The sequence below is a fragment of the Phyllostomus hastatus genome, unplaced genomic scaffold (genome assembly GCF_019186645.2).
Source record: "Phyllostomus hastatus isolate PE091 unplaced genomic scaffold, TTU_PhHast_1.1 phas_scaffold_78, whole genome shotgun sequence".
NCBI lineage: Eukaryota > Metazoa > Chordata > Mammalia > Chiroptera > Phyllostomidae > Phyllostomus > Phyllostomus hastatus.
This window is the reverse complement of record NW_025334041.1, coordinates 64,876,496-64,891,226: the sequence shown is the minus strand read 5'-3', so window position 1 is coordinate 64,891,226 and position 14,731 is coordinate 64,876,496. Positions and strand designations below refer to the sequence as shown.

Sequence of the window (14,731 nt, the reverse complement as noted above, 5' to 3'; positions counted from 1 at the left end):
GTGATGCTCTTTTATCTTTTCTTTCTTTCTTCTTTTTAAACAACTCAGGTAGTGGAAGTGAAATTCAGTTTCTCTCTGAAGCCCAGGATGACCCGCAGAAAAGAAAACCAGACATCAAAAAAGCGAAGTTGATGCTAGGATGGGAGCCTGTGGTAAGTGTCGGGGAGTTGTCACCTTGGGGAGAAAGGTCCCCCTTGTCCCACATCTCTGTCCTCACAGGCACTGACCATTGTTGGGTAGCCCCTGGTGGAGCAAGGTAGGCCTAAGCATCTGCGCAGACCAGATGTAGGGCTTTATCCAGGCCACTGGCTTGAAGAAAAGCCACATGGCTTTTCATATCATTTTCACGAAATCACACACACACACACACACACACACACACACACACACACAGCTTCATCTGTGAAAGCAATGTTGAGAGTGATGGCTGCATGCACTGTGGGCTTTGTATAGCCCTGCTTGGCCTGCCTGTCTCCACATGGCCCAGGATGTCTTTGCACGTGCAGGATTGGGTGAGGTTGCTGTGAACCAGGGTGAGCAAATCCCACCAGTTCCCACACAGGTGGAACACCAGGGGGGAAGTGTGAGAGACAGAAGGTGAGAAAAAAGCTGTACCTCCATAGTCTAAGGCAGACAGTTGCACTTAGACCAAAACTCTTGTGGCCTGCAAGAAGCTGCAGAGTTCTCCCTTAGTCTAGAGTGTCCATCCTCTTGGGCTGTGTGTCCCCGAGGCTACACATAGCTGCTGCATTTTTGCCCTTCAGGTCTCAGTTCAGAGGCCATGTCCTTAGAGAGGCCTTCCTGAGAGACCACATCCCCAGGACCAGCCTCACCCCTTTACCAGCTCTCATGTCTCTGCCATTGCCTCTGCTTCTCTGCTTCCCCTTCCTTCCCCACGTTCCCCCACCACCCACCTGTGGGCCGTGCTAGAATTTGCACTCGTTGAGGACAGAGACATGTAAGCTTATATGTAGCAGTAGCCCAAGCAGTTCCTGCAGAGCCTAGCACACAACAGGTCTCAATGAATATAGAACCAATAAAGCCATGGCCCTGTGGGTTAAGGCTCCTCCATGTCAGGGCACAGGTACAGAGAGGAGGGGCATAGTCCAAAGCTGTTTACCTTTAGAAAATGTATGTAGTAAGGAATGTAAAGGAGGAAAAATAATTCTCCCTCTACCTTTCTGAGGTCTCAGGTGAGACTTGAGTAATAAAAGATTAATAAGAGAAAATCTTTATCAACATGTTTACCTCTTGTATACATGGGGGATACCAGGGAAAAGTGAGTAACTCAAAGAGGTGGCTTATAATTCAGGCTTAAATACCACCTTTGTAGGAAAAGGGGACAGGAAATGTAGGCCTTTTAGGGCAGAGTAAATGATTTTTAAGAAAGATGAATGAGCCCTCGCTCAGCTGGTTGGAGTGTCATCCCATTAACCAAAAGGTTGTAGGTTCAGGAAAGAAGGAAAAGGAGGGAAGGGGCAGCGGGACAGGAGGTCCCTTAAAAGAATAGATGGGAGGTTAATGGTGGTTTGTGACAAAGTTTATCCAGTGACAACTTTTGTGTCCTGTGCCATAATAAGTCAGTCCTCCCTGGTTGACAAAACTCCCTGGGAGGGATTTATGGCTGTTGAGTTCTTTTTGGAGGATTTGTCTTTAGGCAGAAAAGGGAAATTCAGAGAAAGTCTCTCCCTGCATTTTCTTTGTTCAATTGCCTACAGCTCAAACTCATCAATGTGCCAAAGTGGCAGATTGGGTGATGTGTCTTGAACTCCTACAGTTATATTTTGGGGTGATATATTCTGCTGCTCTTCAGAGAACTCAAGAACTAAGTGAGTAGAAATGTAGAATGTTGAACCTTAAAGAGATGTGAGAATTCTAGTCCTGTCCATAGTTTATCCTTTGATCTACAAGTCTTAAGTCATCTGCTGAAGGCCATAGAAACTTATTGAAGGAAATAAAAATATGATTATGCCCAGACTTAACAAAATCTAATCTGTAACCATACCAGCTGTACAGGACAAGTTACAATGAGCACAGGTCTTCATATTTAGAAGAAATTTGCCATTGGTCACTTTGTAAGTAGAACCTATGTTTTAAAAAAAATATTTTGACCTGGCTGGCGTAGCTCAGTGGATTGAATGCAGGCTGCGAACCAAAGTGTCGCAGGTTCGATTCCCAGTCAGGGTACATGCCTGGGTTGCAGGCCATGACCCCCAACAACCCCACATTGATGTTTCTCTCTCTCTGTCTCTCTTTCTCCCTCCCTTCCCTCTCTAAAAAAAAATATTTTGAAAAAAATTAAAATGCACATTTACTACATAGTAATTATTGCTCATAACTTACGTGAAGTATGTATACAGTGGGTATTTTTATGTCTGGAGTTAAATGTATAATATTCTAACATTTGGAGTATAAGGTAACTACCACTAGTCTGTTCCTACTAGTAGTTTAATTCATAAGAAAATTTTAAGAGATCTAATCCAGAGAAGCTTTAGTCATATGTGTTTAACAGCTTTGTTGAGATTGGCATACAGCAAACTGCCTGTATTTAAAATGTACAACTTGATAAATTTTGACATGAAACCATTGCCACCAAGGAAACACGTATCTTGCTCCCTCTCACTTCTCCCTTTGTTCTTTTAGTGGGCAGCTGATTTGATTTCTATTTCCTGTTTGCTGTAGGGCTGCCCCAAGTTAAGATTGCCTAAAGGTCCTTCGGTCCCTCTCAGACTCAGCCTCTTATGTCAGTGGGGGTAAAAATGTAAAGGGTCAATGTTACGTGGGAGAATGAAGTGCGTGGATCAGGTACAGGTGCTTCTCAAAGCAAAGGTGCATGTGTGCATTATTTTAGTAGTGATCTTTGTGACTGATTGCAACTGGAGTAGACACCAAGCCTGCAAGAAGTAGTTTGATCTCTGGGGATTTAGAGCTCATTTTATATCAATCTGGAGTATAATTTGTCAGATTTCCCCAGACGTTCCAAAGGGTGCATGGGAAAGATGACTGGCTTCTCCCACTCAGCCCTATTGCCCTTGTGACCCACGGGTTGTGCTATGACCTCAAGTTGACACTTCTTCCTGGGATGTCTGGGACAGTCTGTTGTTTTGTTCATTAGCCACCTAGTTCCCTACTCTCATTTTCTCTTTAAACAGGTCCCATTGGAAGAAGGTTTAAACAAAGCAATTCACTACTTCCGGAAAGAACTTGAGTACCAGGCAAATAATCAGTACATCCCCAAACCAAAGCCTGCAAGAATTAAAAAAGGACGGACGCGCCACAACTGAAAACCTCATTCTTGGGACCAAGACTCTCTGTTTCACACTGATGGGATATATTTTTTCTTCTTTTTTATTTTTCTCAAAGAGAGACTTAAACAGGTGTCATGAAGAACAAACTGGAATTTTATTCTGAAACTTGCTTTAAAGAAATGGATGTGCCTAAAACTCCCCTCAAAAACCTGCAAATTTTGCCTTGCACTTTTTACTGTATTTTGTTATATATGATGTGCACTTTTGCCCTGATTTTTGAGGGAAAATAAGGATGTGCATTGTACATGAGTATAACGATCCTGAGTATAATGCGTGCAAAAACGTGGGCACGCATTATACACGGGAGTGCATTATACCCAGCAAAATATAGTAAATCTGTCTTTTTATGTAAAATAGCATAGCTGCATCTGCATATTTTCAAGTTTTTTATCTTGCTGTGAGAGCATATGTTGTGACTGTCGTTGACAGTTTTATTTACTGGTTTCTTTGTGAAGCTGAAAAGGAACATTAAATGGGGTGAAAATGCCGATTTTATTTATAGAAGTGGTACCTATAAATGAGACATTTTGCTGTGCATAAAGAAAAAAATAACAGTATCATCAGGTGGATGGTGCACCGGCATTTATTCTTGAGGTGGATGAAAGAATTCTGTTTGAGAGCTTTATGTTTCTTTTAATTCAGGATTTTTTCAAGGTCCAGTTTTTATTTGCAGACTTGACTTTGAAGTATTTCTGCTGGTTAAAATGATCAAGGATATTTGAAATCACTACTGTGTTGTGCTGCATATTTGGGTTGGGGTGGGGTGGGGTAGGGTGGGGGACAAAGTTAAGGTATTCTTGGTTACAGTGGTTAAATATGCTATTTTAATAAAATATTGAAACTTGCGGTTTTAAAGGTTGGCTGGCTTTCTGCTTTCAGAAAAATATTGGAGAATTTAACTTTTTAAATTCTGAAAATGTCCATTTTGGTATGATATGTAATATGATGAGTGAACATTGAAAACATTTATATGCTTTTTGGCTCACTCTTGAATGTACTGTGGAGAGATCTTCAGCTCTCACCCAGGGGTGCAGTCATTGCGTGCCCTTTTGTGATAACACAGACCAGATGGAAAAAAAGAAGTGCCTGTGAACTAGAGTCCTGAGAGAAAACTTTGAGGGCTTTCGCTTTGATTAAGATTTCTTTCAAGGTTCAGAGTTTAGATTATTGTATTCCTTTTATAACAACAGGAAGAAGAATGCAGTAAATTAAAGCAATGCATTCAGTTGGCTCTGCATGATATGGACAAAACCTGAACTAGCACTAAGAAAATAAAAGCATCAAGCATTTGGCCAGAATATCTGTTTCCATAACTAACCAGGATTTTGCTTATCCTTCAAAATCACCTTGGAGTATACAGGGTCCAGCAGAAGGCCTGCTTGAGTGTGGTTGGTAGGGTAATAGTATGGGTGTAATAATTTATAGTTTTAATTTCAACATTTCACCTAAAATGTCATATGGTGTGCTTAAGTATGTTATTGCTTTTTTAATTTTAATTGTTCAAGTATAGTTTTCTGCCTTTTACCCCCATCCCAGCCCACCTTCCCAGCCCTCCCTACCTCCCTCCCATTTCCACCCACTCCTTGTTATTGTCCATGTGTCCTTTATACCTGTTCCTGCAAACCCTTCACCCTTTTCCCCTGAAATTCCCTCCCCTCTACCCTCTGGTCACTGTCAGTCTGTTCTCAGTTTTAGTGTCTTTGGTTATATTTTGCTTGTTTGTTTTGTTGTTTAGGTTCCTGTTGAAGGTGAGATCATATGGTATTTGTCTTTCACCACCTGGCTTATTTCACTTAGCATAATGCTTTCTAGTTCCACCCATGCTGTCCCAAAGGGTGGGAGCTCCTTCTTTCTTTCTGCTGCATAGATAAGTATGTTACTATTGTGTTGCAGAATTACATGCTTAAGATTTTGTAATAAAAATGGGGTGTTATTTGTGCCAGATCCCTCTGTGTGTGTGTGTGTGTGTGGTGTGTGTGTCTAGATTTTTTTTTTTTTGAGATGTTTCTCTAATCAGAATCTCTGGGCCAGCCTACAGAAGTTGTGATTTTATTTGCCATGCTCAATTCCTAGAAAGATTCTGGAACCAAAATTTGGTGCCAGATTGGATGTGGTGTGAGAGGAAGACAAGAGGACTCAAGGATGGTTTCTCATTTTTGATTGTCATTATTTTGGCTGGAACCAAGTGATACACTTTTTACTAAGCTCTGATGAACAGAACTGAGAAGCTTGTTTGGAAACTACTAATGGTGACTGTACATTGAAGACAGAGCATAGACAGGGAGGGAGGTGTGTGGAGCTAAGGCTGTGTGGTACAGTTTGGGAGTACCCCAGAGCTCCAGGGTCCAGAATTCTTCTACCTTATTACTTGCTAATGCTGGAATGCTGCTGTCGGTTTCATTCTTCTGACATTTTTTGTAAAATTTTGTACAAAAATTTTGTAAAATTTTTGTAAAAACCCACGGTTTTTATAAAATTTACGGAACAAGGACAAGGGAAGGGAAGAGGGGTTATGGGTAATAATTCGTGCTCAGGGAATGGGTACTACATCCAGGGAAATAATGGAAACTTCAAGTTAAACATGTGAATGTGCCAGGGAGACTGGATTTTACCTACACCCTTGTGGATATTGAGCCCAGTCCATGGGCCCCATGTAGACTCCTTCATCATTGGGGCTACTCCAATTCCTGGTTGAGTCTTCCTTCACTGGTCCTGGTGCTGGATGAGCTGCCCTCTGGTTAGTGGTTTTTAGTTATGAGAGCTTGACTTAGTTCTTAACCTAGAAGTTGTATTAAGTGCCAGTCTGCCCAGTAGAGTGAGTTGCAATTTGGTCTCATAAGAGAACCAGGGAAATCTGGGAAGCCCTCAGTGATTTCCTGGGGCAGAGGAGCTGTGAGTTTTAAGGTTTCACTTTGCATATTAAAGTGATCTGTGTGCCTTACCTGGACTTTCTCGTTAGTTGATTGTTACCTTTGATAGAGAATTGAAAAATGGCCTTGTCCTGAGACTGCTACCGCAGTTTCTAGGGGGTGGGGATGCACATTGTTTCCAAGACCCCAATAGGACTTTGTTGGTCTCATTATTGAGATTAAACCACCTGTTTTTTTCCATATTAAAAATTCCTATTTGTATTCTGTTTGTACCTTAGCCGTATTGGGGAACAAGTATCAGTTTTATTTACAGTTGTGCCATGGGAAGGAAAAGAGTGGGGGATTTTATTATCAACAATCTTAATTTTTATTCACCCTTTAGGTAAGACAGCATCTGGGGGGTTGACATTATTTCCCTTTCCCTAGCAGGTTAGATCAGTTAACTAGTTCCTCCTGAGGGCAGGCCTTGTTATGCAGAACAAAGTGCTCTGATGTAGTTCAGAATAGTTTCTCTTTCCCTCCTCATTCTAGGGGCATGAGATTTTTCTCTGTTCTTCACTATGAGGACTCAGTTGAGCTCCTGGAGGTAAAACAAAATTGTGGGGTTTCCCTATGACTGGCTTCCCCTGGATTTTTAAACTCAGACTTGTCCACACTAAGCCTCCAGCAATTTGTTGATTATAGTTCAGATTTTCCTACCCTGGCACTGGTTCATGTGTAGGTTGCTAGTCCTATAAGTTGTGATTCTCCGTATTTGCCTGTCAGTGTCCTAGTCTGAGGGACAGCAGTTTGTCTTTTGACCTCACTTTCTCTGGTGTATCTAAGTTACTGATTTTTCAGTTTGTTCTGCTTTTTAACAGATAGGATGGAGCAATGACTTCCCAAGATACTAATATGTCAGTTAATGGGTTTGTTCAAGAACTTGAATGTTTTTTAAAATCTTAGTATTTTGCAACGTTTTGAATTTTGTGTTTCTGTATTTTTTATGCATTTAATTTGAAGTAAAACTAGTGTGAAGGTATAAAGACCCAGCATGCAGAAGTCAAAATAGTTGACTTTACCATTTACCAATCATGAGAAGTTGGTTTTAAAGACACTAAAATAAGGAAAAATGCATCTTTACAAGAAGATGAAACAGATGTATTTCCCCCCCTAAGTACAATGTCAAATTCTGGACATTAAATACAAAACAAACATAAGGAGACTTTGAAAGTCGGTAGAAAAGGGCAGACCAACTAGAGACCTAAGGTCTCGGAGCAGAATAATACGGTGGTATGAACTGACTTGCGTCCCACCCAAAATTTACATGTTGAACTCCTAATCCCTAGAACCTCAGAATATAGTCATAGTTGGAGGTAGAGTCTTTAATAAAAGAGTTCATTAAGTGGCAAGAAGAAATAAAAGGCATCCAAATTGGAAAGGAAGAAGTAAAACTGTCATTTGCAGGTGATGTAATACTGTATATAGAGAACTCTGAAGATACCACCGAAAAACTACTAGAACTGATAAATTCAGTAAAGTAACAGGATATAAAATTAATATCCAAAAATTGGTTGCATTTTTATACACCAATAATGAACTATCAGAAAAGGAAACCAAGAAAACAATCCCATTTACAACTGCATCCAAAAACAAAATAAAAGAAAATACCTAGGAATAAATTTAATCAAGGAGATAAAATACCTATACTCAGAAAATTATAAGGCACCGAAGAAAGAAATTACAGAAGACACAAATAAATGGAAGCATATACTGTGCTGATGAATAGGAAAAATTAATATTGTTAAAATGTCCATACTAGCCAGAGTAATCAATATATTCAACACAATTCCTATTAAAATACCAGAAACGTATTACACAGAACTAGAACAAATAATCCAAAAATGTATATCGTGCCACAAGAGGCCCCAGGTAGCCACAATAATCTTGAGAAAGAACAAAGTTGGAGGAATCCTGCTGCCTGATATCAAACTATATCATAAGGCCACAGCAATCAAAACAACCTGGTAGTATCATAAAAACACGTGGATCAATGGAACAGAATAGAGAACCCAGAAGTTAACCCACACTTTCATGGTCAATTAATATTTGACCAAGGAGGCAAAAAATACAATGGGTAAAGATAGTCTATTCAATAAATAGTGTTGGAAAATTGGACAGATACGGGGAAAAAATGAAACTAGATCACCTTCTTACTCCATACTCAAGAATAAAACTCCTGGAAGAAAACAGTAAAATCTTGGACATTTCTCATAGTAATATTCTTTTCTGATATGTCTTCTCAGGCAAGGGAGACACAAGAAGTAAACAAATGTGACTACATTAAAGTAAAAAGTTTTTGCATAGCAAAAGAAACAACCAACAAAATGAAAAGATGACCCACTGAATGAGAGAACATATTTGCCAATGATATATCTGCTAAGGTGTTAATATCCAAAATATATTAAGAACTCATACAACTCAATACCAAAAGAAAAAAAATTTTCTGAATGGGCAAAGGACTTAATAGTCATTTCTCCAAAGAGGACATGTATTTGGCCAATAGACATTAAAAGGTGCTCAATGTCACTAATCAGAAATGCAAATTAAAACCACAATGCGATAACACTTAACACCTGTCAGAATGGCTGTCATCAATAAAAGTGTCGGAGAGGATGTGGGGAAAAGGAAACCCTCGTACACTGTTGGTGGGAATGCTGAGTGGTACAGCCACTGGAAAGCAGTATGGAATTACCTCAAAAAAATGAAAAATGGAACTGACTTATTACCCAGGAATTCCACTTCTGGATATATATCGAAAGAAAATAGGCACTGCTATGTTCATCACAGCATTATTTACAATAGCCAAGCTGTGGAAGCAGCCAAGCGCAATGGATGGACCTAGAGGGTATTATGCTAAGTGAAGTCAGTTAGTCAGAGAAGGATAAATACCATGTGATTTCATTTATATGTGGAATTTAGAGAACAACACAAATTAAATAAACAGACATAGATACAGAGAACAGACTGATGGTGACAGAGGGGAGGGTTTTAGAGGGTGAAAAAGGTGAAGGAATTGAGAAGTACGGATTAGTAGTTACAAAATAGTCATGGGGATGTAAAGTACATCATGGCGGATATAGTCAATAATACTATAATACCTACATGGTTTCAGTTGGGTACTACAAATATGAGGAGGAACACTTTGTAAAGTATATGGTTGCTTAACCACTAGGTTATATACTTGAAAGTAATACAAAATAATATTGAAAAGTATTGAATGTGAAATGTAATTGAGAATATTGAAAAAATGGCCCTGACCTGTGTTGGTCAGTTGGGCATTGTTTCACATAGCAAAAGGCTGCTGGTTCAATTCTTGATTAGGGCACGTGCCTGGGTTGTGGACTCAGTCCCTTGCGGGGAGGGGCAAGTATGAGAGGCAACTGATCAGTGTTTCTCTAGATCCTAATTCAATCTGACTTATAAGGTATTATTAAAAGAAGGAAATTTAGACAACCATACATGCGCATGTGCAGAGGAAAGACCATGTGAGGACACAGCAAAAAGGCAGCCATCTGCAAGCCAAGGAGAGAGGCCTCACCTACCAGTACCTTGATCTTGGACTTTTAGCCTCTGGAACTATGAGGAAATACATTTCTGTTATTTAATCCACATGGTCTCCAGTTTTTCTTATGGCACCTCTAGCAAACAAGAGAATTCCCTGTTTTTGGGGAGAGGGGGTTGCCTCAGATACCCCAGACTTGGAGCGGGTAAATCCAGCAACCCAGGAATTTCATTGTGCATAGAAAAAATTGAAAAAGCACTTGAACATACCAAGAAAGGAGCGGACAGGTAAAATGGAAAACTAGTAAGCTGTGATGGTCTACAATGACTTTACTCCAGTCAAATACATGAAAAATTTGCAGCCTCACCCCCATTTCCACCAACAAAGAGCAAATGAAATGAGGCCTGGTCATTACAAGATGCCTCCACACCCTCTTCATGCCCCGACCCCCACCATGGTAGTATCAGAGAAGGCCAGCAGGAACTAGGGACTAGAAGGCCTGAGCTGGGACTTGTATCTCTGGTGGGTGATAATGACCCCATCTCCATGATGTTAGAAAAGACCATATGAGGATTTGAGTACTTTAGTGATCATGAGTAACAGGGTAACCTCAGTGGAGGCCACTTGGACAGCAGTAGTGAGGTCTCCCTTTCCCTCCATCCTGGGTGTTACCAGTGGATGCTCTGTGAGGAGCCTGGTCTTCCACCCCATCTGCAGTAACAAGGCAGTGCCCCACCTCTTTCACTCACTGGAGTGGTGCCAGAGGAGCCTGTTACAACATGACATTTAAATAAGATTCAGAGTTTTACAGTAGAACACTTAAAACACCAGGTTTCAATTTAAAAAAATTAGTCATCATACCAAGAACTAAGATCTCAAACTGAATGAGAAGAGAACAGATGCCAGCACTGAGATAACAGATGTTAGAATTATCTGACAAATATTTTAAAGCAGATATAAAAATACTTAAGTGAGCAATTTTAAACATACTTGAAATATGAAAAATAGAAAATCTCAGCAAAGAGGAAATATAAAGAAGTAAATAAAACTTAGAAATGAAAAAGTAACCAAAATAAAAAGCTCTGTGGGTGAATTTAACAGTGGAAAGGTTTCTATGAACTTTAAGATGAAACAATAGAAATTACCTAGTTTAATCAATAGAGAGAACATAGTCTTAAGAAAGAAAATGAAAGGAGCTTTGGAGATATGTAGAATTATAGCCAAAAAAAAAATCATATTATTGAAGTCCCAGATGAGGAGAGACCTGGTGGAGCTAAAAAAAAAAAAAATTCCAAGAAAAAGGACTGGCAATTTCCAAAATTTGACAAAACAAAATAACAGATTCAAAAGGCTGAGTAAACACCAAATTAGGCAAACCCAAAGAAATTCATACCAAGGCACAGAATAGTCAAACTGAAAGCTAAAGCCAAAGGGGGGGAAAATCTCAGAAGCAGCAAGAAGGAAATGAAATATTTCTTTTAATGCAAAACAATTAGAATGGCAGCAAGTTTCTTATGAGAAATAATGAAGGCCAGAACTCAGTGGCACATTTTTCAAGTGCTAAAAGGAGAAAACCTCAATACAGGATTCCATATCCAATAAAAATATCCTTCAGAAATGGGGAAGAAATCAAGACATTTTCATATGAAGGAAAATTATGAGAATATTCACCAGCAGACCTACTCTAAAAGAATGAGTCAAGTAAAACTCTAAATGAAAAGAAACTATTAAAGATGTAAACTTGGGATGTCAGGAAGGAAGAAAACAACATGTAAAGAGTAAAAATATGAGTAAATGTAATAGTCTTTTATTTCATAAGTTTTCTAAATTATATTTGATGGTTGAGGCAAACATAACAATCATGATTTTCAGTGTATATAAAGGAAATATTAGGGGATCAAATAAAAACCCAGAATTATCTTCTGGAGGGTGGGGTTCTTATAGTACAGGCTTCCTCCACTACGTGTGTGTTCTAGGAACCCATCTGTATCAATGTACCAGCTGGCATTGTGAGAGGCTGCCTTCAGCTTCAGTGAATTTTTTTTGAAGACTCTCTGAACGTGTTTGCCCATTTCATGATGAGTGATTTACAAGCACACCTGCCCACACAACACTGAGTAGCCAGCAGCTTTTGACCAAAAACTGCATGACTCCTGTGCCCCACTCTTCTTAATTCACCCAATCTTGCCCCAAGCAACTTTTTTGTTTCCCCAGATGAAAAAAGTCCTGAAAGGGAAATGTTTTGCCGATGTGGAAGAGGTGAAACAAAAAATGGTAGAAGCACTAAATGGCATCAAAATTGATGAGTTCAAAAACTGTTCTGAGCAGTGGAAAAAAACATCTTGATAGGTGTGTTGCATCAAATGGAGAGTACTTTGAAGGTGACTGAAGTTTAAACATGTAAAAATAAGTACACAATTTTTTATAAATAAATTCCACTTTGGGGCAGTCCCCCTTCATATAACAAGACAACTATATTATAAATGTTGGAGGATAAGTAAAGTTTTTATACTTTTATCACAACTGGTAAAAGTTGACATAAGTAGATTTGACATATGTATACATAATGTAATACCTAGAACAACCACTAAAAAGCTAGACAGATACACTCAAATGCACACATAGAATTTTTTTTACTAAATGTTTAACCCCCAGGAAGACAGGAAAAACAAAAAGAAATGACAACAAGCAGAAAAAAAAAGTAAAATGGCAGATTTAAGTATTTATATAATAATTACATTAAATATAAATGGTCTAATGACACCAGTTAAGAAATAGATAGGCAGAGGAGTTTTTTAATGGCCCAACATATGATGTCTACAAAGCTTTGAAAATATCAATAAAATTCACAAGCTTCTAAGACAAATAAAAACAAAACATACCCAACATTAGGAGTGAAACAAGTAAACACAGACATCAAAAGAATTCTAATGGAATGCTACATAAGTTTGACAACTTACGTGAAGCAGACCAATTCCTGGAAAAGTATAAGCTACCATAGCTTACCCAATATGAAATCCATAATTTGAAATAGCCTATAAGACATAGAATTCATAATTTAAAACTTTCTGAAAAAGAAACCTTCATACCCATTAAGATTCATTGGAGAAATCTATGAAAACACATTAATTCTACATAATCTCTTCCAGATACTAGAAAGAGGAACACTTCCTAATTTATTGTATGAAGCCAGTATTAGTCTGATATTAAAAACAAGACAAAGACAATACAAAAAAGAATTATAGACCAATATCCCACATGAATGTAGATGTGAACATTTTAGATAAAATGCTGGCAAATTGGATTGAGCAATATATACAAAGAACTATAGTTGCCTTGAACAACATGAGGGTTAGGGGGAGTGACCCCCCCCCCATGCAGTTAAAAATTGACATACAGGATTTTGGGTCAAGATGGAGTGTAGGTAGACACACTTCACCTCCTTGCACAACCATGAAAAGGGTCACAACTAACCTCAAAACAAAAATCATCCAGAACTGCCAGAAAATTGAACTGTATAGAAGTCCAACAACCAAGGATTTAAAGAAGCCATATTCACCTAGAGGGGTAGAGGGGAAGAGATGGGGAGCGTGGATGGAGGGGATGTGTGTGGCAGCAGTGAGCAGTCCAGCAGAGTGGCAGTCCCACACTGATGTGTGGTGAATAAAATTGGGAGAGATACCCTTGGGAGCAAGCGACTTCAGCCCCAGTCCAGACCACTCAACCCAGGGTTCTACTGCCAGGAAAATAAAGTCTCAACTTCTGGCTGTAAAAACCAGTGGGGATTGGGGGAGCCGAAGAAACTGCTGGTCTCTCAGGAGAGGCCTTTTAAAGGGCCCCATGGTCCTAGAACCAACACAAACCCACTCACTCAGGGAACCACCACCAGGGCAGCAGCTAGAGTGGTGCCAGTTGCATTCAGGAAGGGAGGGAAGTGACTGAAAATAGGGCAAGTACCAAGCAAGCCCCAGTAGTATTGTCTCCTCTCCAACCCCTCCCCTACATACAGAGCCACAAAGCAGCGAAGCCGGTTGCCCTGCCCTGGCAAATACCTAAGGCTCTGCCCCATGTAACTTAACAGGTGTGCTAAGGGAAGTCAAAGCAGCTCTACCTAATACACAGCAATGACAGGCGGCTATCAAATTGAGGAGACAAAGAAATATGGCCCAAATGAAAGAACAGAAGAAAACCCAGAAAAAGAACTAAGTGAAATGGAGATAGCCAACCTATAAGATGCAGAGTTCAAAACACTGGTGATAAGGATGCTTCGAGAACTCGTCAAATACAACAGAAGTATAAGGGAAGAAATGAAGGTTACACTAAGTGAAATAAAAATCCACAGGGAGCCAACAGTGAAGGGAAGGAAGCTGGAGTTCAAATCAATAATTTAGAGCATAAAGAAGATATACTCAACCAACCAGAACAGAAGGAAGAAACAAGAATTTTTTAAAAAATGAGGATGGTATAAGCAGTCTCTGGAATATATCCAAAAGTGCAAACATCCAAATCATAGGGATGCCAGAAGGAGAAGAAAAAGAACAAGAAATTGAAATCTTACTTGAAAAAAAAAAAGTGAAAGGGAGCACTTCCCTAATTTGGCGAGGTAAATAGATATACAAGTCCAGGAAGCACAGAGAGTCCCAAACAAGTTGGATACAAAGAGGACCACACCTAGACACATTATAATTAAAATGCCAAAGGTTAAAGAGAAAGAGTGAATCTTAAAAACAGCAAGAGAAAAATCAGAGCATTACCTACAAAGGAGTTCCTGTAAGATGGTCAGCTGATCTCTCAAAAGAAATTTTGCAAGTAAGAAATATTCAAAGTGATGGAAGGCAAGGACCTATAACCAAGATTACTCTATCCAGCAAAGCTATCATGTAGAATGGAAGGGCAGAGAAAGTGCTTCCCAGACAAGGTAAAGCTAAAGGAGTTCATCATCACTAAGCTCTTATTTGTTAAAGGGACTCATTTAAGAAAAAGAAGATCAAAACTATGAACATTAAAAT

General features: G+C 39.3%; 1 protein-coding gene across 4 annotated transcripts in view; it reads left to right on the top strand.

Moving 5' to 3' along the window:
* Window positions 1-4,061, top strand: part of UXS1 (UDP-glucuronate decarboxylase 1) — a 131,221-nt gene extending 127,160 nt beyond the window's left edge. For all 4 annotated transcript variants that reach the window (XM_045827590.1, XM_045827589.1, XM_045827588.1 and 1 more), the window contains exons 14-15: window positions 49-152; window positions 3,153-4,061. In XM_045827590.1, coding sequence (XP_045683546.1) covers window positions 49-152; window positions 3,153-3,284 — 236 coding nt within the window. In that variant the 3' untranslated portion in view covers window positions 3,285-4,061. The remainder of the gene's footprint in view (window positions 1-48; window positions 153-3,152) is intronic.
* The last annotated feature ends 10,670 nt before the right edge of the window (window positions 4,062-14,731 follow it).